Consider the following 21463-nt stretch of genomic DNA (forward strand, 5'->3'; position numbering starts at 1 on the left):
TTGTGGACAAATAATAGGAGAAACTGCCTGTCTATTAGTTATCAAACATTAAACAATTGGGTCTTGGAAGTTGAGATTTTGAAGTAGAATTTTTTATAACGTAAACCCCCACTGGAAAGTACATTTCACCCCAACAAATCTAGGGTGGGTCTGGTAATACTAAAACCTACTTACTTGCATGGAATACTGAGCCCTAAATACTGTCTCAGGCGCACATCAGAACTTTCACAAGATTGTTTGAAGTGGTAGGATATTCCCAACTTGTAAATACAGTTGCTGCATATTTGTTCAGGCAATCCATCATCCTTTCTTATCTAGGAATATGTAAGTATACTTAGTAAAAGTATTAATTTAATAAATTAGGTAATTATAATTATTTTGTGAAACCAGCTTGGTTCTAGATGGCGACCTCGCACCAGATAGTGCACTTTTGGAAGAATCCCCCACTAGGTGGGCATACAACATTAAAACGAGTCACAGGAAGGCGTTGGTTTCAGGTGGCGCAAGACCTTGGCTTGTAAAACTCCCTGCTAGAGATCTATTATAGCAAATAGACGATAGATGTCCAGTCTATCTGTTGACGATGATAATTTTGTGAAAGTAGGGGTTTTTTGGTAGAACTCACTAACTAAATCTTTAAAGACTACGAAACTCGCAGTCATTTACCTTAACGTTACTGCAGTATTCTATCATTTCACACAGCGCCAGGTTGTAACTTTTTGTAAATATCGATGATAGGATTCCTTCCTCTAAACATATTCTGCATAATTTATTCATTATGGATCAGTTTTACTTCGGTTTTACTGCTTTATTTATTTTGCATTTACAGCGTTAGCATTATTTACATTTTTTCAAATTTGACAGACTTTTTTTTAACTGGTTTTATGGCTCTGGGTTCAAGCCTCTTTGAGCCTAACATGTGACTTATACTCTTTGGTCTAATTTTTTTAAACTGGTTTAATAGCTCTGGGTTCTGACCCTTTTGAGCCTCTAAATAGGATGGTATTCAGATTATTGATTTGACCACAGACTATGAATATTGATAATATGACCATTGATGTCTTAGACAAAGAATCAAGGTGAACTCAACATCAAAATAATACCTTGTTAGAGCAAGCTAAAAGTGTATAAAAAAGCTTTGAAGAGTGATAAAGACAAAAACACTTTTTTTGTCTTTGTTTGTTGGGCACAGTTGTCATCTGTGCCCAACAAGCTTCTGTAATAGTACTTTATTGCGAATATTAGGTACGAGCTTATAATAAGTTTTCTGTTTTAATTATTAAGAAAATATACAAATGAAACAACGAAATTGAACTGTAGGTAGTTATTTTTATTCAGAACATGCACGTAAATTACAGCAAGTAGTAAATGGTAAATGATAATATCTTTGATATACCTACTTATTATTTAATAATTTTTATTATTTCCTTATTTAATTAAAATTACAAAAACATATGTACGTATGTTAAGTATGTAACTACTTAACTAGGTACCTATATTTATGTAGTATTCGTACCAGTAGCTCTAAGGTACATACCTATAGCTTACGTATGAGCTGGGCTGCTGGGATCATTATAAGTATGTTGTTTTAATAAACATCTCATTATTATACCTAATGATGAAAGAATAATAACTACAGCTTACTTAATTTATTAATAACAATAGCTGGTAGGTATAATAAAATCGTAATTATCAGACAAAAATAAATGCTTTACCAGCTAGGTATTTACGATCATAATATTATTATTATCTGAATCTTGAATAAGAATTCAAACAGTGACATTTTAGCGTAGGTACGAAAAAAATATGTAGTGAATTTTTTTTTTGTAAGTGTCTAGACTGCTATAAGGGGCCCGGGCCGTTTAATTAAAAAAAATTAACCCGCCAATCGGGCAGTAGCTTTTAAAATTTGTTCCATTTGTCACCGAATATGGTCGTAATCGTGGTCACTTCTGCGCGACCAAGAGAAGACCAAATGTCGCGACCAAGTTTTATTTTAGTAGGTATCAATTATTATCAAACAAGGATGGAACTTGAATGTGTAAGCTTTCTAAAAAATATGTACGTTACTTAAAATGTGGCTCAGCCAACTCTTAAACAATACAATTACGATCACTTTAAACACGTAAATTTTTTTTGGACTCTGTTACCTATGAAGATTGGATTTTCAGATAAACTACACGTATAACATGTGATACAGGATACTATTATCCTTACCTTCGGCTTGGTTTTTAAACTCACTCTCTTGTTTTAATAAACCGTATTATGCATTAGTTCTATTAACTACTATTAAGCCATTACGATATAAAAATAAAATACGACACAAAAGAGAAAAAGTTAGACGTTGGCCACTGCTGGAATAAGTTTGACGTAAATATCGATGCCTCTTAAGAAAATATCGGCACGAAGGAATTCGTTGTGATCGTGAAGGAGGACAGGTGTATGGTTCATAGGAGAGAAGCCGATGGCCGGTATGCCCACTCGACGGACATATCTGCTGTCAGTACCGCCAGGGAATATTCTGATGTCCAACTTTAACTTCCTGTAAAATGATTTTCATTGATAAAATAACTATAGTAATATAAATCCAATCGAAAATCAAATCAAATCGATAAAAAATCAACCAAGTGCGAGTTGGACTCGCATACAAAGGGTTCCGTACCATCGTATAAAATATACCACTTTATATTACTTTAAAATTTTCATCGTGGTTATTAAAAAAATGTATTTGTTGATAAAGTGGCACTAGAAATACACATTCTATGAAAATTTTAACTCTCGACGTGCTCTCGACATATCATGGTTCACGAGATATAGCCAGCTGACAAACAGACGGATGGACGGACGGACAGCGGAGTTTTAGTAATAATTGGGTCCCATTTGCACACTTCGGGCACGGAACCCTAAAAAGCTATTTTATTTTTTATTTTTAAAGAACAGTTCGTAACTTTTTACGGGATAGGTAGTTTGACTCTTTTTACTCTGTACGTAGGTAGGTAAATCTACAATTTTTAAATATCTGTTTCGGTGATCGATTACAGCATTAAAATAATATATTTCGAATAATATTGTATTTTTAACCGTAGCCATAGCTGTACACACTGCCAGTGCCGTTCTTTCTAGAAAAATTGTCGTATTAGGACTTGGCTGGACACTCTGGGTGTGCGTCTTGATAAAAACATTCTTATCAATTAAATTAAAAAGTTGGGAACTTACAATTCGTCAGCTAGAGATTTGAAAGCCATCCAGTATGGGTTAGACTCATCGGTTTTCGTGACCTCAACGCACGGATTTTTCTGTTCAAAGTCATAAGTTACTCCTTCACCAGCTTCCTTGCACCACTGCTTGACCTAAATTTTTTAAAATCCTGATTAAGGTCAGTAATAGCGTTTTAGACCTATCTAAAGCCTAAAGTTTAGAGATAAGGCAACTCTAGCATCAAAAAGCAAGACATATTTTAAGGAAATTACCATGTTTTCAAATTCTTCATGATTTACCGTAACAGCTAGGCGGCAATCGAATACAGCTGTTAATTTTTCCGGAACAACATTTGACTGAATACCACCCTGAAATATTAAAATTAATAATAAAGGTTGCGTCATCATCATTTGTAGGTATACGACAAGCGACTGGAACTCTACACATTTTTCCAGGTACGAGGTATTGCAAAATTTCCAATCAATGATCAATCTGCTAAGTTTTTAAAGAAGGCAAATACATATTAACGTGGCAAAATTGAAAATAAAATGTGGTTTTTTACCCGACTACGGCAAAGCCGAAAGGAAGGGTTATGATTTTAGCAGTCTATGTATGTATGTATGTATGTATGTAAATATGTATGTATGTTTGTATCCAGATTTTGTGTGTTCCACCGTAGCGCCTAAACTACTGGGCCGATTTTGATGAATGAGATGTCAATCGATTCTTTGTAATGGCCCGGGTGACATAGGCTATACTTTATACGAAAAAAATCGGCCTGACGGAAGTTACATCAAAAAAAGTGAGGGTCTCAAATTTTTTTTTATTGCTATTGTGTCGAGTGGGATGTCCAACGAAAGAGAAAAAAATTCTGAGTTCATAAATATAAATTTAGTTAGTATTAAAATATACCAAGCGACAGAAACCCCATTTTACTATAATTAAATTCGTTTCGATTAGACATAACAGATGGCGCCACTAGCTGCTTACAACGCATAGCTCACAGAATTTCTCATATAGTACGTAGTTGAATACAGTTCTTGCACCCTATTAATTGATTATTCTTTTTATTATTTAAATATAATATAGTATATAGTTATCATTAAAATATACCAAGCGACAGAAATCCCATTTTATTATAATTTTATTATTTCTCATACAGCAGCGCCACCTATTGGCTATTTACGAGACCTCAGTTAATCGTCGCATTAAAACCGAAAAGTTTCAAATAAAAAAAAGTTGAAAAAACTATAACCCGACTACGGAAAAAATAAGACAACTTGAACCCGACTTGGTACAAGTAAAATAAACTAAAAAGAAAGAAACAAGATTGTGCTTAGTGCTATCATCGTCTTGATTGAGATTCAACACAAAGGCCGTGGTCGTGCGTTGTCGACAGCAAAAAGAAAATATTCTAATTTGGTAGACAAATAAAATCACTGGGAATTCCGTCAATCAAGGATAAGAAATACGCTGTCGACAACGCACGACCACGGCCTTTGTGTTGAATCTCAATCAAGACGATGATAGCACTAAGCACAATCTTGTTTCTTTCTTTTTAGTTTATTTTACTTGTACCAAGTCGGGTTCAAGTTGTCTTATTTTTTCCGTAGTCGGGTTATAGTTTTTTCAACTTTTTTTAAAATTATCGCTAGGCACTCACCTGATCTATTTTTAAGATTTTTCATACCTAGTGTTAGCAGCGTGAAATGGTAAATTAATAAACTTTTACATTGATTTTTCCTAGTTTCAAAAATAAAGTGAAAATTCGAGATAATAATAATTAGTATAGAAATTCAAACTTTAGAGCAACTTGGCAGTAAATAAATAATACGTTTTTCAGTGCGCATTTTGTTTTACTTTCAGGCACAGACCATTTATTAGTTTAGTGCTCGGTGCTTCTACGTACTATAACGTAATAGAGAGGATACCAAAGCTTTGCGGCTTTCTTCTCTTTCATATATATTTTTTAATTCTTTTTTTGTTGCAAAAACTAAGAAACGATTACAACTGCAATAGTTAAAAGCTGTGCTTTTATTAACGCTGACCTCCACATGGACATGTTATTTATATACAAAAGAAAAATAGAACAATGATAAAATCAATTAGTGTATTGAATTAATACGTGTAGTTATGGATTTGTGTGTGTGTGCGCGCGCGCGCGTGTGCGTGTGTTGTTCTGTGTGTAAGTTTGTGAATTTAATTTCAAAGTTGCGATATCTTCCGTGTCACTTATTAGTAATGTAGGCCAGTAATTACTTACAAACACTTGAGTTAGATTGATCGTGGTTACATCTCCGATCGTGAACTTAGGACTGCTTTCGAGAATTTTCTTTTGTTCCTCCCTCAGGTCCATGAACTTATTGATGATGTATCGGAGCTAAAATAAATTGAAAATTATACAAACCACGTAAGTAAACCTAAATTATATAATAGTATACCTAAATATAATATAAGTATCTACGACTAATTTTTAATTAAATAGGTACCTCAATACATTCTGCGTAGTCAGAATTCATTACTAAGACGTTTATGCAGTTTAAAAAAATTAAATCAAGTTTCCTAAAATATCTATATGAAACTGCAATAATAATAGATCAAAATATTGTTAGCGTACATAGGTATGATGTGTGGAATTGCCATGCCTTTCCGTTATTCGTAACGAAAATGTCCACACATTTATTAAAATTTACAATGCAAGAAACAGTTAAAAATTATTTTGCTATAATCCGCCAACAGAAAAAATCTGTATGGTCAAACATGCAGTTACAAGCTAAGCACCGCTTACCTCCCCAACCAAGCAATAAAGCCAAGCTCCCAAGCAAGCACTGCCACCACCATTCACATGCAACACCACACAAGACTTTTCCACTACTCTCGACGCACGTTTCGCCCCGACACCGGAGCATCCTCAGGAGATTTTGACTTTACAATGCTGTATTGTCAAGTCAAAATCTCCTGAGGATGCTCCGGTGTCGGGGCGAAACGTGCGTCGAGAGTAGTGGAAAAGTCTTGTATGGTGTTGCATGTGAATGGTGGTGGCAGTGCTTGCTTGGGAGCTTGGCTTTATTGCTTGGTTGGGGAGGTAAGCGGTGCTTAGCTTGTAACTGCATGTTTGACCATACAGATTTTTTCTGTTGGCGGATTATAGCAAAATAATTTTTAACTGTTTCTTGCTAAACATGAACTTCCGCAAAGTAACGCCTGATTCTATCCAAAATTTACAATGTTTATGGTAGGTACTTAGTTACTTAAATAATTAAAAACTAAAAAGTAGTTGTGTATATAGGTGATAACATATTTTAATAACTACTTAATTATCCATGTCGTGATGATAAAATTTTAGTAGGTACGTCAAGAATATGTAAAGTAAGCAATGGATAATTCTATTGAGTAAGTAGGTAAACACTCGTTCAATACAGCCAGTTTAGATCTCTAATTAATTATTATTTTACTAACGAGTTTACAACTTTCTTGAATATTGATTGGATTATTATTTTATAACTTACCTTTTCCCCGGCTGTATTTGGTAAAAGGAGAGATCCGTGACCAGGTTGACCAGTGCAGATAACATGGATTTCTATTAACAAATATTTAAAATTTAAAAAAAATATATTGTGAACCTAACTTAAAATTGAAGTTATTGAATAGATAAATCTTTTTTGATATTCAAAAATGTTTGAAACAACTTTGACGATTTGTGTTTCTGTATAGGTATTAAAATAAATAAATTTATTATTTCAAGCAACAAGGACATATTATTATGTTAAAGAAAGTAAAATATTATACACACTGCTAGTGCGTTACCGTTTTTATTAGATTTGTCTTTTTAGAACTTGGTTGGACACACTAACCGTGTGTCTTGATAAGCTAAACTTATGTGAACCTACCTGTTAACTACTGAATAGAAATTTAATCTTACTAATTAAATGGAATGAAATCATGTGAAATGAATGATTGTAAATAATAAACACAAATTGGGTAGCGAGTGGAAGCGACACTTAGTCCTAAAAGAATTTATTGCACGCCAATGGCGCTGCAGGTTCTGTATGCCTTTTGCGTACTGAGTAGTGACATCACACAATCCACAGGTTGTATATCACAAAATGAGGAGAAATAAGCTGTATTAAAAAATCGGCCAAGTGTGAGTCGGACTCGAACACGTAAGGTTTCGTACCATCGTACACACTCCGTAACACTTTCCATTTTTTTTTAATTTTCATGACGGCCGTTTTAAATTTTTTATATTTATTACTATAACAGCAATAGAGATACACATTCTGTGAAAATTTTAACTCTCTACCTATTATGGTTATTGAGCTACGAACGACGAACGAACGCACGGATGGACAAACAGCGAAGTCTTAGTAATAGGTCCTGTTGGCACTCTTCGGGTACGGAACCCTAAAACGAGACTATTTACTCCCTCAGTACGTGCAAACCTGCAGGCAATCATGTTATCTCTTATACAGACAGCGCTTCCTATGGATATCGTCATCATCTTTGAAAGATACAATATAATACTACTGCCTAAATATTAACACTGTTTCCTTTTTCTCTATAAAAAAAACCAAGTTATGCCTGTTACTTACGCCAAATGCTCCTTTCTCCATTAAATACGACAAACTCTTCCCCGGGATTGGCCATACCCTCGTCCAAAGCGAACCCAATGTTCAGCGCCCTAAAACTGTCGGTGAGAACGAATTTCTTCATACCATCATGGCCGCCGATTTCTTCATCTGTTAGATAAGATTAGTACTTAGTATAAAATTGATCAGGCCCAAAATATATAGTTGTATGAGAAAAACGGCTAAGGCGAGGGTTTCTACCCCTAAGAATAAGGGTAGGTACATACATACCTAATCAGGTAATGTGTCTGGACTATTTATATAGGTTTGCTTTGATCTCAAATCTTTTGTTGTTCAACACAACACAAAAACGTAAGCTCTATCTTTTTGCGAGCAGAGTTTTTGACGTGGGTCAAAGGTTTAAAGTCTTAAAAAGCAAATAATGTATCTTGTACTCAATTTTATTCATTTTATTATTCTATTCTTGTACAACGAATTAATTTGATGAGTACGAGTTTCATGGTCACAGGTCATTGGTCCATCAATGCTAAACTCTCAAATCTGTCGCTCAGGGTTCACATAGCAATTCTACTAATATTACCTATAAACGCGATATTTTGTATGTATGTATGGATGGATGTTTGTTACACTTTCACGCAAAAACTGCTGAATGGATTTGACTGAAATATGGAACTGAACAAATTGAACAAAACAAATAGGTTACTTTTTAGCCCGGAATATCAATGAGTTCCCACGGAATTATTATAATCCTTTATCCACAGGAACGAAGTCGCGAGCATCAGCTATCATAATATAATGCTTTCAATTAGCAAATCAAAGGAATGTGCAATAGTTTAAGATATTTGAGCACATCGCATCAGGAATTTTGTTTAGACGTACCTAGGTAGGTACCTATACGTTAGGGTTTGCCCATTGATGTTTTGTTTTGCTAATGTTGCGAAACCCGAGCAGCAGCGGACGACGTTAGCCTTGCATTTTAGCTTATGCATGATGTAGGCAAAAATGTTTTCTTTTTGGACTCTCGAAAATATTCTGTCTATATGTGGCAAATAGAAAATAGACGAAAATGTTTGACTGTGGAAACCTGCTCATATAGGTAGATACTCGTAGAAAGTGGCAAACCATTCGACGGTATTGCAATGATATAAAAGTGGCAAATTAATCGGCGTTACCACAATGAATTTCATTGTTCAGACTTTCCAAAAAGGATAAAATAGAAAGCTGTGAAGAAATCGAAGTTAAGGTATTGTAGAGTTACAACTCTACAATACCTTAGCGATTTCTGTCAGCCTGTAGGAGGACATCAGTGGAGCATGGAGCGCAGTGGTCTCCTTCTGTGAAACAGTAATGGTCTAGGGAGGAGGCCGCGAGTGAGCTGATCCTGCTTGAAGGCAGACACATCAGAATGGCGCTGATCAACGCCCTGGTCGACCTATCCAGTAGTTCCGGGCGCTGGGACCTCGGGGTAGCGAGTGGCTGGAGTGGGGCTCTGGCCGGCGACCCAAGGTGCGTGAGGCCAGGGGAGCCCATCCTCCAGGATGAGCCTTATGTGCATCGCGCGAGAGAGGCACCGGCGCTCGGACATTAGGAACCCCGGAGCGTCTCAATATGCGCTGAGGCTGGCCACCGAAGTGGTTTTAATGGCTAAAAATCCCACATAAGCCGATATCTCCTCAAAAAGATCGAGGAGATTTCCGCCTAGTCAACAAAAAAAATAATAGAATAGATTAGTTAAACATAACTTACCAGGTACGAAGCTAAGGTGCATGGTTCTCTTTAACTTAATCCCGGAGCTCTTTAATTTCCGAACTGCCTCAAGATACTGGATGCCAACACACTTCATGTCTTGTGAGCCGCGAGCGAAGATTTTACCATCCTCGTCTATATGCCCACTAAATGGTGGGTATGTCCAACTATTCTGAAATTTTATGTATTATTAGGTCTAGTGTAGGGTACCTACATACTTATTGCCGCATAACCAAACCAAAACAGATATTAATTTCTATTTTTACATACTTACCATAGTTACATTAATTTGAGCTTATAAAAATTGGACTATCTACCTATATACAAAATTACGGGAGTAATAGATATCACTGCACATTAGGCACTATTCCACGAATAATAAACTAACAATGGAAGGTGTTCCACGCATGCTAGAAGAGATTAAAGAACAATTTAACTCTCAAAAAAAAAAGGACTTCCTAGATATGAAAGAACAAATGAACGCAATAAATAAAAACATTGATGAAAAATTCTTAGTTGTCTTGGAGAAATATAATGAGCTGGAGGAAAAAATAAATAATCAGCAGCAACATATAAATTATTTGGAAAAATATATTAGACGAAAAAACTTAATCTTCTTTGGCATTGAGGAAAAAGAGAAGACCTACCAAGATTTAGAGGAAAACATAATAAATATAATAAACAGCAAAATGAATTTAAATTTTGATAAAAACTGCATTGAATACATAGGAAGAATGGGTAAAAATAAAAATAAGTTGAGACCAGTAATAGTAGTTTTATCCTCAGTGGGGAGAAAAATAGAATTGCTGAAAAAGAAAAAGTGCCTTAAAGAAACGAATTATTACATAATGGAAGATTTTCCGAAAGATGTTCTGGAAAAAAGGAAAGAATTAAGAAAAAGTCTTGAAGAAGAAAGAAAGCAAGGAAGAAATGCAATTTTGAAATATGACAAAATAGTATTTTTAAAAAACCAAAAAGAATTGCTTTCTAAAAATTCTGTATATGAAATGAATATGGCGTCGACTTTGGAGACAAATAATAATCAGAACATTCAAAAATACAACAAAAATAACAAAATGTTATCACGAAAACTGCATAAAAATCAAAAGCAAAAGTAACTTTAAATTCAAGATTGCCCCTCTCTGCCTCCCAAGCCGGCTGGTCACCGTGGGAGTGCTAGACCGCGACCCTTCTGATGGTGAAACTGGCAAGAGTAATAAAATAAAATATGTATTAAGAAAAACGTAACCAACAGGAGGAGGCCTTCGCCTAACAGGCGTACTGAAAATAACAGAACATAATATCATAGCTTAAAAATATTTACATAGGATTACTAAAAACTGAAATAACTATTATATTATATTATTATTTAATACTTAATACTATGAAGTACGAACTAGAAATCAACTGTGGTGTAAAGGATCCTTACTTACAAGCACACTGTATACATGCAGATATTTACTATAAAACAACATTATTTTTACATAACATAAAGTGATTATGTAAGTATTACTCGCAAGTGGAATCTTAGGTGCATTATAAATTATATTACCTACATAATTACCATTAAGAAAATAAGACAGGGAAATGTTTGTATTTAATTGTAATATAAGTTATAAGAATCGTAATATTAGATAAGTATATTTTACATACAATATGATAGATAAAGATAGATATAATATGTATAATCATTGCTTCTTCAATATGCTGTTGTAATGCAAAGAATATGTAATATGTATACGGATATATTTTAGCAACATCTATTGTGCTTTTTAAAATATTATAAATAAAAACATAAGATGATATTGTTGTCTAGTAAAAAAATAATAAAATTTGAATTGTAAATTAGTAGGTACTAACTATTATAGATAACAATTAACAATAAATAAGTACCTTCCCATAGGCCTATGGTAGGTACCATGTGATTGATATAGGTGTAATGAGCTTTTCCATTAAAAAACAGTTTTTATTTAGAATAAATTGTGATTAAAAATCAAAATTTAAATTAAGAAGTTATTGTTATAGTAATAAATTGTGTTCACTAAGAAAACAAAAATGGAAAGAAATATTATACATATATTTGTTACTACTGTAATTATAAAATTAAAAATTCGAATTATGTAAACTTACCTAAAAAGCATGTATAACTTACATAATATTGTATTTTTTAAATGTAAATTTTATTTTCAGTAATAAAAGGCTTATATTATTATTATTATTAGTTATCATTGAAATTAGACTTATCCATTTAAGAAATGAGAGCGTGGATTGCTATCTGAGAGGAATTCTGACCTTCCGATCTGATGAGCTGATCTTTAGTACATACAAATACTAAGTATAAATATAGAAAAAAAGATTCCGACGAATCGAAAACCTCCTCCTTTTTTTGAAATCGGTTAAAAATATGTCTGTCTGTCTGTTACCTTTTCACGGTCTATCCGTTTAACCGATTTCGACGAAATTTAGAAGGAAGCACATGCATGTCGGAGATGGAAATACCTAGGCTACTTATTATCGCAGAAAAACAAAGAATTCCAATGGGAATTGAATTGAGAACCCCTACTTTTTTGGAAGTCAGTAAAAAACTAAATCCACGCGGATGAAGTCGTGTACATGATCTTTAGCAAACTTTAAATTTGCAATATCTACTGCATTATTTAGTAAATTCATGACAATAGTAAAGAAAAATGATTGCAAACAATCTTTTTATTTTAATAGATTTTGATTTGAATAAATTGCTGGAAAATCGGAAAACAAGTAGTAACTATACCTAGTTACATGTTTTTCTTTCCAAGATGTAGGTAGGTAACCAATAATTGTATTTCAGTTTGCTAAAGCTAGTTTAGTTCAGAAGTATGCGAACCTCGAATACAGGTACGACATCCATATGTGAATTGAGCAAGATTGCCGGAAGCGAGGGTTCCTGCCCCAGCCACGTCAACACGGCGATTGGCTTCTGTGGTACCAACTCGTACACCTTGAACAGGAGTCCCAGTTCATCGCTCTGCCTTTTGAGGAAATTGAGGCATTCCTCTGAAAGTGCAAATACCTAAATGAAATTTAACAAAAAATAATACTGAATATCTACCAAAGTAAAAAAGAAAATACTCAGATATCAAAGATTTATGAAAAATGGTATTAGTTTAACCTCTTTCCCCAGAAGAAACATTATTATTTGTAATAGCTCAGGAAAAAATCTGACTTATGCCGTTGTCCACCCTAAAACAGCCATTCTATAGGGTGTCTCGGAAACATTGTGTTCGCGGCGTCTATCCACATTATTGAAGGAATTTGTATTAGTCTGGGATACATGGACACACGGTTCTAATTATGCACCCTAGGGAGGCTGATTTATGGTGGATGTACAGGCCAAAATCTTGACGACGATATGAAATGATAGTCTTGCTTCGCAGTTATATTTTTTCACAGTAATATGCGCAGCACATTTTATGGAAAAAGTTCCTATTAGACCAAGATTCTTAATGCTGTTTCTGCATTTGCCTGTATTTGCAGGCCCAGAGGTCTCATCCTAGCTCGCTGCAAATTCGACTCGACTATTCACTACATCTGCGCAGATAAAACGCCGAAGAGAGTTCCCGTTATAGATTTGTCTCTGGCCTTAGCTCAGATAGTATCTCAAATAGGGTACGTAAGTAGGGGCAGATTAAGAGTTCCTGGATGTCGGTGGCAAATAGTAATCAAATGCTTATTATTCACTTTAGATTTATAGAGCGCGTGTTTGTTGATGCAGTGTTTATAACATGATATAATATTTTACAGCCTCTCTCTAACAAAATTATCTTTGCTGGTTTGAAATTAAGTAAATTCCCTGCTCTCCCCTCATGTTCATGTCATGCTTTTAATATGTTTATTAATTCCCATACACTACTGAAAAGTTTCTATAATGTCCAGGAAAACGTAATTTTATAAGACAAGGTACCTAAGTAGGTACATAGTACAATAAGATAGTATAAACTATCAATAAAGTATTATATCTACATACTTATTTGTCAGTCATACTGATAAGATAATTTATTATTTATCTCAATAAGATGAGAGTCAGTGCATATAATTTTATAATACATAAACGTAGGTAGGCACAGGTAGTTATGTGATATGTTACATAAATTTTTATCTACACTCTACATATTATATCTATATCACTATACAAATATCATTATAATATTAATGACAGCGAGTGCAGCGTAAAATAAAGCAACGTTGAATGAAGACGCCCTAAAACAGCCCCGACGGAAACGTGTATCTGTCTGCAGTCCACCACGGACTAGTTAATATGAAATATACAACTTCATCGTCCGGGTAGATAGATGGATGGACGCAGTAGGTTTCGGAGTATACAATACAACCTAGATGTGGTGGCTGTTTTAGGGTGGATAAACAGAATATATAAGCCGATAACTCTCTCGGATTCATGAATTTTGCATTTAGAAATAAGTGGCTATTAGAGATACCAGCAGAAAAAGCTGTGATGGTTAGTAATTATGCCGTCAGCCTAGAAGGTCGGAGGTTCGATCCCGGGTGTACCTCTAACTTTTCGGAGTTATGTGCGTTTTAATCAATTAAGTAAATATCACTTGCTATATATAATGGTAAAGGAAAACATCGCGAGGAAACCTGCATGCCTGAGAGATCTCCATAATGTTTTTAAAGGTGCGTGGAGTCCGCCAATCCGCACCAGGCCTGCATCCGCAATGTGGGCCTTCTCATTTTGAGAGGAGAGCTATACTCAGTAGTGAGCAAGTGATGGGTTTATCATCATCATGATGAGGATTTCGGTTTTGAATAATTCCGTATGAACCCTCGGTTTCATATATTAGACTCTAGAGCAGCCGTAGTCATAGCTAAGATCACTCCTTTGCATAGTCCGTCAACGTTCTCTCCACGACGTCATCTCTCCTCGTCATTGCTGAGGGTCGGGACGTTTTTTTATAAATCACATAATGGTCGGAGTTTTCTTGGGATAATGCGGTGCATTTCGGATGCTGCTTGGATGAATTATTATCAAAGGGCCGCACACAGTCTGGTTTGAGCAGTCTTGTCAAAATCGATTCAGCCGTTTTGAAAATTAGCCGGGAAAAACGACTGGCACGAAAATGTAAAAAATCCGAGATTTTTTTTTTTTATTCACTATAGGCAAGCGCTTGACCACAATCACACCTGATGGAAAGTGATGATGTGGTCTAAGATGTGACGCGTTTACCTAGAAGGTGCCTATTCACTCTTGTTTTAAAGATACCCGGATTGTAATTAGTAGGAAACACAGATCGGGGAAGAGTATTCCAAACCTTAGCCATGCGTGCCTTAAAGCCATTTGATAGTGTAGGTACAGTTTGAAAAGTCTATAGAACTGAAAATCGAATCTAAAACATTTCGCTTTTAAAACGGCAGCGCGCCGCGCCACTTCATTATAGGTCGCCAGCACGACCAAATAAACCATAAACACGTCATTTCATCCTACGTAATATTATTTTTTAAACATATTTACTACTTACCATAATTAACATTTGGTTGCACGCTTGGTATGCGCAAATATTCGACGAAGTTGGCAATCGACGGGTTATTTCTGTACTCTTCTGACATTTTTCTTGTATTTTTAACACAGAAATAATGAAAAGCGCCTGACGAAGGTGTTGATATAATCTGCTACACCGAAAGACTGCGACCACGCAACGAGGCGACTGCGAAACGCTATTACAAATTTTATAACTACAAGAATTGATAGCCAACACCGGTTTCATTGTAGTAATACCTACTCTACTTCCAATGTTTGCTGTGTGGATTGACTTTAGTAGCAAATGTTAGCCTTATAATTATACACAATTAGAAATATAGGGACTTAATATAGGGACTTAATATAGGTAGGTAGTAGGCACTTACCTACTTTATATTTTTCTTATATTTTATCGGTAGTATGGGTTGCATTTATACCAACGTAATAACGCTAAAGACATCAACTTATCACTGGCTCTTTACTGAGCACTCGTCTCTTCTCAGAATTAAAAAGGTTTGGTCATGGTCCACCACGCTGGCAGAGAACATGATTGAGAAAATTATGGAGAACTCTGAGGTATGCAGATTTCCTTGCGATGTTTTAGTTTACCTACAGTTATTTATGAGATATTTAACGCACATAACTCTGAAAAGTTAGAGGTACCTACGTGCTCGGGATCGAACCCATGATCTCCCGATTAGGAGGCCGATGTCTTAACCTAGTGGTTAGTGTCAGCCTAGTAGTAGGCTATCATCGCTCCAGCTCCGTTCGGATCCACTTGGTTATTTTTTTCTAGCGCTTGGCTGCAATCAGACGGCGGCAAGTGATGATGCAGCCTAAGATGGAGCGCGCTTGTCTAGAAGCACCCATTTTATCAGGTAGGTACAGGAGTGGCGTTTCAAAATCGATGGTAGATGGTAGGTACTATCTTGTTTATGTATTTTATTGTCACTGAACACTGGCATTTATTTTAGAAATCTAATTTAGTTACTAAATAAAATAGGTACCTACAACCAAATTTATTTTTAACGATTTCCTTAATAATATACAATTTATTTACGTAGTTTGGGTTTAGGCGATATCTTATCTTATAGTTTAACGACAGTAGGTAATTATTATTATATTAGTAGAATCTAGATAATAAAGAGCCTCAATAGCGTAGCGGACTGAATTCTGAAAGGTCGGCGTTATCAGTGACGGCATATACGTGACGCGGATGACGTCGATCCGCGGCACGTATATGAGTATCTCCGTGTTTAATAATTCGTAAAAACATAAGATGGCTCAAAAAAGCCTTGAAAATTTGATAAAAGAGTTGCAAAAGACAGTGCTTACTTTGTGTAATAAAGTGGATAACTTAGAAACAAAACTGAATGACCAAAGTGCGCTAATTAATCAGCAAACAGAAGTTATAGCACAGTTAAAATATTTCACAAACAAGTCAAGTACCGTCGAGTCATCGAATGTGGACGTGCATGCAGGCAACGATAATAAAGCGCTGCAGCGACCGGTTCGTCAAGCGCGTCTAAAGGCACCAAAAAGTGAAACAGCGGCAATAAAGCGCCTCAAGGTACCGGCCGGCGCACCTCGCCGAGCAAGCATTGCATCGTCGGTTGACTCATCTGAGTGTGGGGCAACGCCAATCACTGCATCGGCGCCAAACACTCCGCCAATCACCGCAGTTGGACAGAAGCCGTCACTTGCGCGTGCGCAACCTCATGATCGGACTGACTGCATTGATGTAAACAATGAATGGACGCAGGTTACGAACCGACGACCGCGAATTCAACGGAATGTTATACGTGGTGTAGCCGAAAAAGGTAAAATTTCTTTGGAAGCTGCCGAACGTTGGAATTACTACCACTTGTATTATGTGAAGGAAGGGACATCCGACAGGGACATAGCTGAATATTTGGAAAACTTGTGCGCCAACGAAAAGTGTGTGGTCGAAACCCTAAAGTCTCGCGGCCATTATGCTTCATTTAAAATAGGCGTTAAGTCAAAATTTGACAGTCTGATTCTGGACGGGAATAATTGGCCAGAGGATATCTGTATAAAGACGTGGAGAAATGGGTTTCGGAAGCACACCGAAGCTAAGCAGGACTAAATCCTGTGATATCCTATATCAAAACGTCAGAGGGTTACGTAGCAAAATTGATACATTTAAACTTTCGATTATAAGCCAGCCATATGACATCTATGCGATCACCGAGACGTTTTTAAATAGTGGTGTATATGACGCCGAGTTGTTTCCTAAAGGATATACGGTAATTCGATGTGACCGCGCTAACGAAGCCGGTTGGGGTGGTGTTTTATTGGCAGTGCGTGATTCTTATACTGTTCGTGTAATTAATGACGTAGTAAACTATGAAAAAAGTGTAGAAGCGGTATTTGCAATTATATCATGTAAATATATTAAGTTTCTTTGTGGGGTAATCTATATCCCACCTAGTTCCAGTGACCATTTTTACTTACATATGTTGGATATTATAGAAAATCTTATATCTGAGTACTCAGAACTTAAAGTTATATTACTAGGCGATTTTAATTTAACTTCTTGTAGTCAAAATGTAAGAAATCAATTTAACTGTACGTTGGAATTTTGTAAATTAGAACAGTTGAACACTATCGGAAATAAATACGGTGGTATCTTGGATCTGGTGCTGAGTAATTTTGACGGCGAGTATGTTTCAAAAATACAGCTTGCGGAGCCGCTCGTGCGTCCGGACGCGTACCATCCTGCGCTCGAGTTCAGCCTGGCGCTGAAATCGCCAAACTGCGGTCCGTCGTCCGCGCATGCCGCGCCGCCCGCGCACCCCGCGACGTCACCACGGGAACCGCGCGATAAGCAGTATAACTGGCGTAAGGCGGACTATTTCTCGCTGTACGAAGCTATGGCATCAATTAACTGGGACACACTGTACAGTGTAAATGACGCGAATTTAGCTGTTCAAATATTCTATGATACACTGTACGACTGTTTTAATCAAAATGTCCCAGTTAAGAGATTATTAATTAGAAATTTTCAATATTCATATCCGTCATGGTATACGCCGGAAATAATAAAGTACATAAGATTTAAATATTTCAACCATAAGAAGTATAAATCTGAGGGGAAACCCTATAACTTGGAAATGTTTAAATACTATAGGCATCTAGTTAAAATATTAATAAATTCTGCTTACAAAAACTATATAAAAAATACCGAATTTAAGATCAACAGTGATCCAGCAAATTTTTGGGAATTCTTAAAAAATCAAAAAGATTTAAAATCTGTTACAAAGGAGTTTATTAACAAGGGTAAAATCATTTGTGAGCAGGAGGCAGCACAAGCGTTTGCTACTTACTTTGAGTAGGTATTTCTGGTAAACAGGCCCGTAGTAGGCGATATAACCACTGATAATATGCGCTCCAAATCTTCTGTGCTGATCGATGTCTATTTAATTGATGACAAAAGTCTAATTAAAGCGGCAAAAAAAATTAAACCTAACACATCGGCGGGACCAGATGCAGTTCCACCTTTCATCGTCAAGGACTGCTTACGCTTGCTGGCAGAACCTCTAAAATACTTGTACAATCTATCATTAACAACTGCGACGTATCCTAATGTATGGAAAATTTCTAAAGTTACGCCTATCCCCAAGCAGAGCTCCAACAACAATATTGACAATTTTAGACCAATTGCCGTGCTTTCAGTCTTCGCAAAGCTTTTCGAAACCGCTATTAACAACCAAATTAGACAGCAAACTCAAATATACATGTCTAATTGCCAACACGGTTTTCGAGCCAGTCGGTCTACTTTGACAAACCATATAAATTTTGTTGACTATGCTTTGGCTGAAATGGATGCTGGTAGACAAGTCGATGTTGCATATTTCGATTTCAAAAAAGCGTTTGACCGCGTGGAAACGTCTGTACTTATGCAAAAGCTATCAAATATAGGGTTTACTCCTAAACTTTTGAACTTTTTTCAAAATTATTTTACGAACAGACAACAATATGTTCAATTGGCAAGATATAGATCAGACTACTACCCAACACATTCTGGAGTGAGTCAAGGCAGTACCTTGGGACCTACCTTGTTCTTGATTATGATTAACGACTTGCCTGACGTCGTAAAAAAGGCAAAATGTTTAATGTTTGCTGACGACCTAAAACTGTTTCTAAGCATAGAGGATGTAAAGGATGTAAACTTACTCCAGCAGGACATAAACAATGTAGTTGTATGGGCAAAGAATAATTTATTGGAATTTAATATTTCTAAATGTAAGATCATGACGCTATCACATAAAACTAACAATATCATCGTTGACTATAAGATATCTGGCGAATCACTTGAAAGGGTTACACAAATCCGAGATCTAGGCTTAACGGTTGATGTGAAACTTAGTTTTAATGACCATATAGATAAAATATGTAAGGAGGCCCATAAGCTTTTAGGATTTGTTATGCGACAGAGTAAGCGTTTCACCAATCCGCTAGTATGTGTTACCTTATTTAATGCTTATGTCCGCAGCAAGTTGGAGTACAACTCTGTAGTCTGGAGCCCACTCAGTGCTAGTCATATACTTACCATTGAGAGGGTCCAGCGAAAATTCGCGCGTGGTTTATACAAAAAAATGTACGGATACTATCCATATCTGTACCCTTCCTTATTCGTCTCGGGTATGGTGGGTCTAGACTCTCTGGAGTTAAGACGAAAGAGAGCTACTCTCATCCATTACTACCTACTTATGAACAATAAGGTGGATAATCCGGACACATTGTCGCGTTGTGCGTTGGCGGTACGGGCGCCGGACAAGCCGCTCCGGTCATGCCGGAAGTGGCCTTTCTTTGCGCTCGAGTCGTCCCGCACGCGGTATGCTCAAAGTGCGCCAACCTCCCGCGCACTTTCCGCGCTAAATCAATTGATTGCTCAGCACCAGAGCCTAGATTTGTTCAACATTAATATCAATAGTTTTATGTTATGTATAGAATAGTAGTAATAGAAAATATTTGTTAATAATTAATTATAATATAATCATTAATCATGACTTGCAATGCGGTTTGGCATTTGCTTGCTGTTAGCATTGTAAGAATCTGAAAATAAATAAATAAATAAATAAATAAATCAGCTATGGGTCGGCGTTCAAATCCGTTGATGTTGGAAGAGCCACCCCTATTCAAAGCCCACCCGTTGCACCATTGTTGCACCACTTCAAGGACAAGCTTTTCGCTTAGTGGGACGGAAATGGGGAATAATAGTCAAAGATAATTAACATGGCTAATATAATTCTTTGTTTTATAAATAAAAAAACGGCCAAGTTCAAGTCAGACTCGCGCACCGAAGGGTTCCTTGCTCAGGTATTTTTTCGACATTTTGCACGATAAATCAAAAAGTATTAAGTATCTATGCATAAAATAAAATGTAAAAATCTATTTTAGAATATAGTTACAGACTTGAAAGTTAATGAAAGTTATTCTTTCGGTACTATTGATTGTATCGATTGTTTTTGGTACTTATCGGCAAATTTTGCAATAATATCGATAATATCGATACTCAAACTATCGATAGTCTTGCAACTCTATCGCAGAGTACTAGCTCAAGCTGTACGACAAGGATCTTTTGGCACTTGAATGACCCTGGCAGGGGGGCGTAGTTGTAGAAGCTGCCAGCAATTAGAATCTCCTCAATTTTAAGGAATATGTTGAAAATGTCAATGTTGAAAATCAAGTAATTTTTATCTCACTAACTGAATGAGAAATTGGGAAAGCCGTTTTCAAGATAGCGGAAAAATAATAAAAACCATTGATAAGCCGTGCACTTGTAACCTAACATGTTTACCTACTTAAATACTATAGTTACTCAACTAGTACTAAATGATGCAGACACATATTTTATGCTGTATATTATTATTATTTATTATTTTAGCCTACCTCTAATTTTTTTTTTAATTATTATTATTATTTTTTATTTTTTTTGTAATTTTTCAATATATTTTTTTCTTTCTTTTTTGTCTTTTTATATTTTTTCTCAATATTATGTATATGCAGGTAAATATATATATGTATTTTTTTTCTTCAAATTAGTAAGTATAAATAAACCTTTTTTTTTTTTTTTTTTTTTTCTCTTCTTCAGAGGTCATCCCAAATGCGGGCAAAGGCCTCCCCCCTTTTCTTCCAGTAATCTCTGTTCGCTACCAGGCGCGTCCAGAGCACTCCAAGGCCGTCGAACTCCTCCAGCTCTGCGCGCCACCGCGTGCGGGGCCTGCCACGGCGCCGCGCTATGTATCGTGGACACCAGACTGTGCTCTCCCGCGTCCACCTGTTGTCTGATTGTCGCATTACGTGACCACCACGTGTACCATGTGAACTGTTAAAAATTGGCATTAATCAGCTGAGTACGGTGTTAACGAATCTTTTTAATGATATCCTTGAG

General features: G+C 36.1%; 3 protein-coding genes across 4 annotated transcripts in view; all 3 read right to left on the reverse strand.

Moving 5' to 3' along the window:
- LOC123869911 (zinc finger protein OZF) overlaps positions 1-860 on the reverse strand; it is a 4322-nt gene extending 3462 nt beyond the window's left edge. Inside the window, exons 1-2 of the mRNA XM_045912998.1 lie at positions 667-860; positions 175-314 (exon numbers count right to left, since the gene is read on the reverse strand). Coding sequence (XP_045768954.1) covers positions 175-314; positions 667-777 — 251 coding nt within the window. The 5' untranslated portion in view covers positions 778-860. The remainder of the gene's footprint in view (positions 1-174; positions 315-666) is intronic.
- LOC123869909 (beta-1-syntrophin) overlaps positions 1-8681 on the reverse strand; it is a 26330-nt gene extending 17649 nt beyond the window's left edge. The window contains exon 1 of the mRNA XM_045912995.1: positions 8667-8681. The gene's annotated coding sequence lies outside the window, so the exon portion shown is untranslated. The remainder of the gene's footprint in view (positions 1-8666) is intronic.
- On the reverse strand, positions 1310-15257 carry LOC123869910 (aminoacylase-1-like). Of its 2 annotated transcripts, XM_045912997.1 has the most exons (10): positions 15047-15257; positions 12397-12566; positions 9534-9705; positions 7791-7937; positions 6708-6778; positions 5462-5578; positions 3471-3566; positions 3217-3350; positions 2309-2542; positions 1310-2240 (listed from the first exon to the last, which is right to left on the reverse strand). In XM_045912997.1, exons 1-9 carry the CDS (start codon positions 15132-15134, stop codon positions 2338-2340), a joined length of 1200 nt encoding a protein of 399 aa, XP_045768953.1. In that variant the 5' UTR covers positions 15135-15257; the 3' UTR covers positions 1310-2240; positions 2309-2337. The 2 variants fall into 2 exon arrangements, with proteins under 2 accessions (XP_045768953.1, XP_045768952.1); XM_045912996.1 differs by having other exon boundaries at positions 1310-2542.
- Between the last annotated feature and the right edge of the window lie 6206 nt (positions 15258-21463).

Source organism: Maniola jurtina, chromosome 11 (assembly GCF_905333055.1).
Source record: "Maniola jurtina chromosome 11, ilManJurt1.1, whole genome shotgun sequence".
In the NCBI taxonomy this organism is placed as follows: Eukaryota; Metazoa; Arthropoda; class Insecta; order Lepidoptera; family Nymphalidae; genus Maniola; species Maniola jurtina.

Bases quoted from the DNA above. Each gene is read 5' to 3' on its own strand.
- LOC123869910 (XM_045912997.1), bottom strand. From the start codon at position 15,134: ATGTCAGAAGAGTACAGAAATAACCCGTCGATTGCCAACTTCGTCGAA. The intron at 7,938-9,533 runs GTAAGTTATGTT...CTTATCTAACAG, and splicing joins GCACCTTAGCTTCGTACCTG to ATGAAGAAATCGGCGGCCAT. The intron at 2,543-3,216 runs GTAAGTTCCCAA...ATCATTTTACAG, and splicing joins AAATCTCTAGCTGACGAATT to GAAGTTAAAGTTGGACATCA.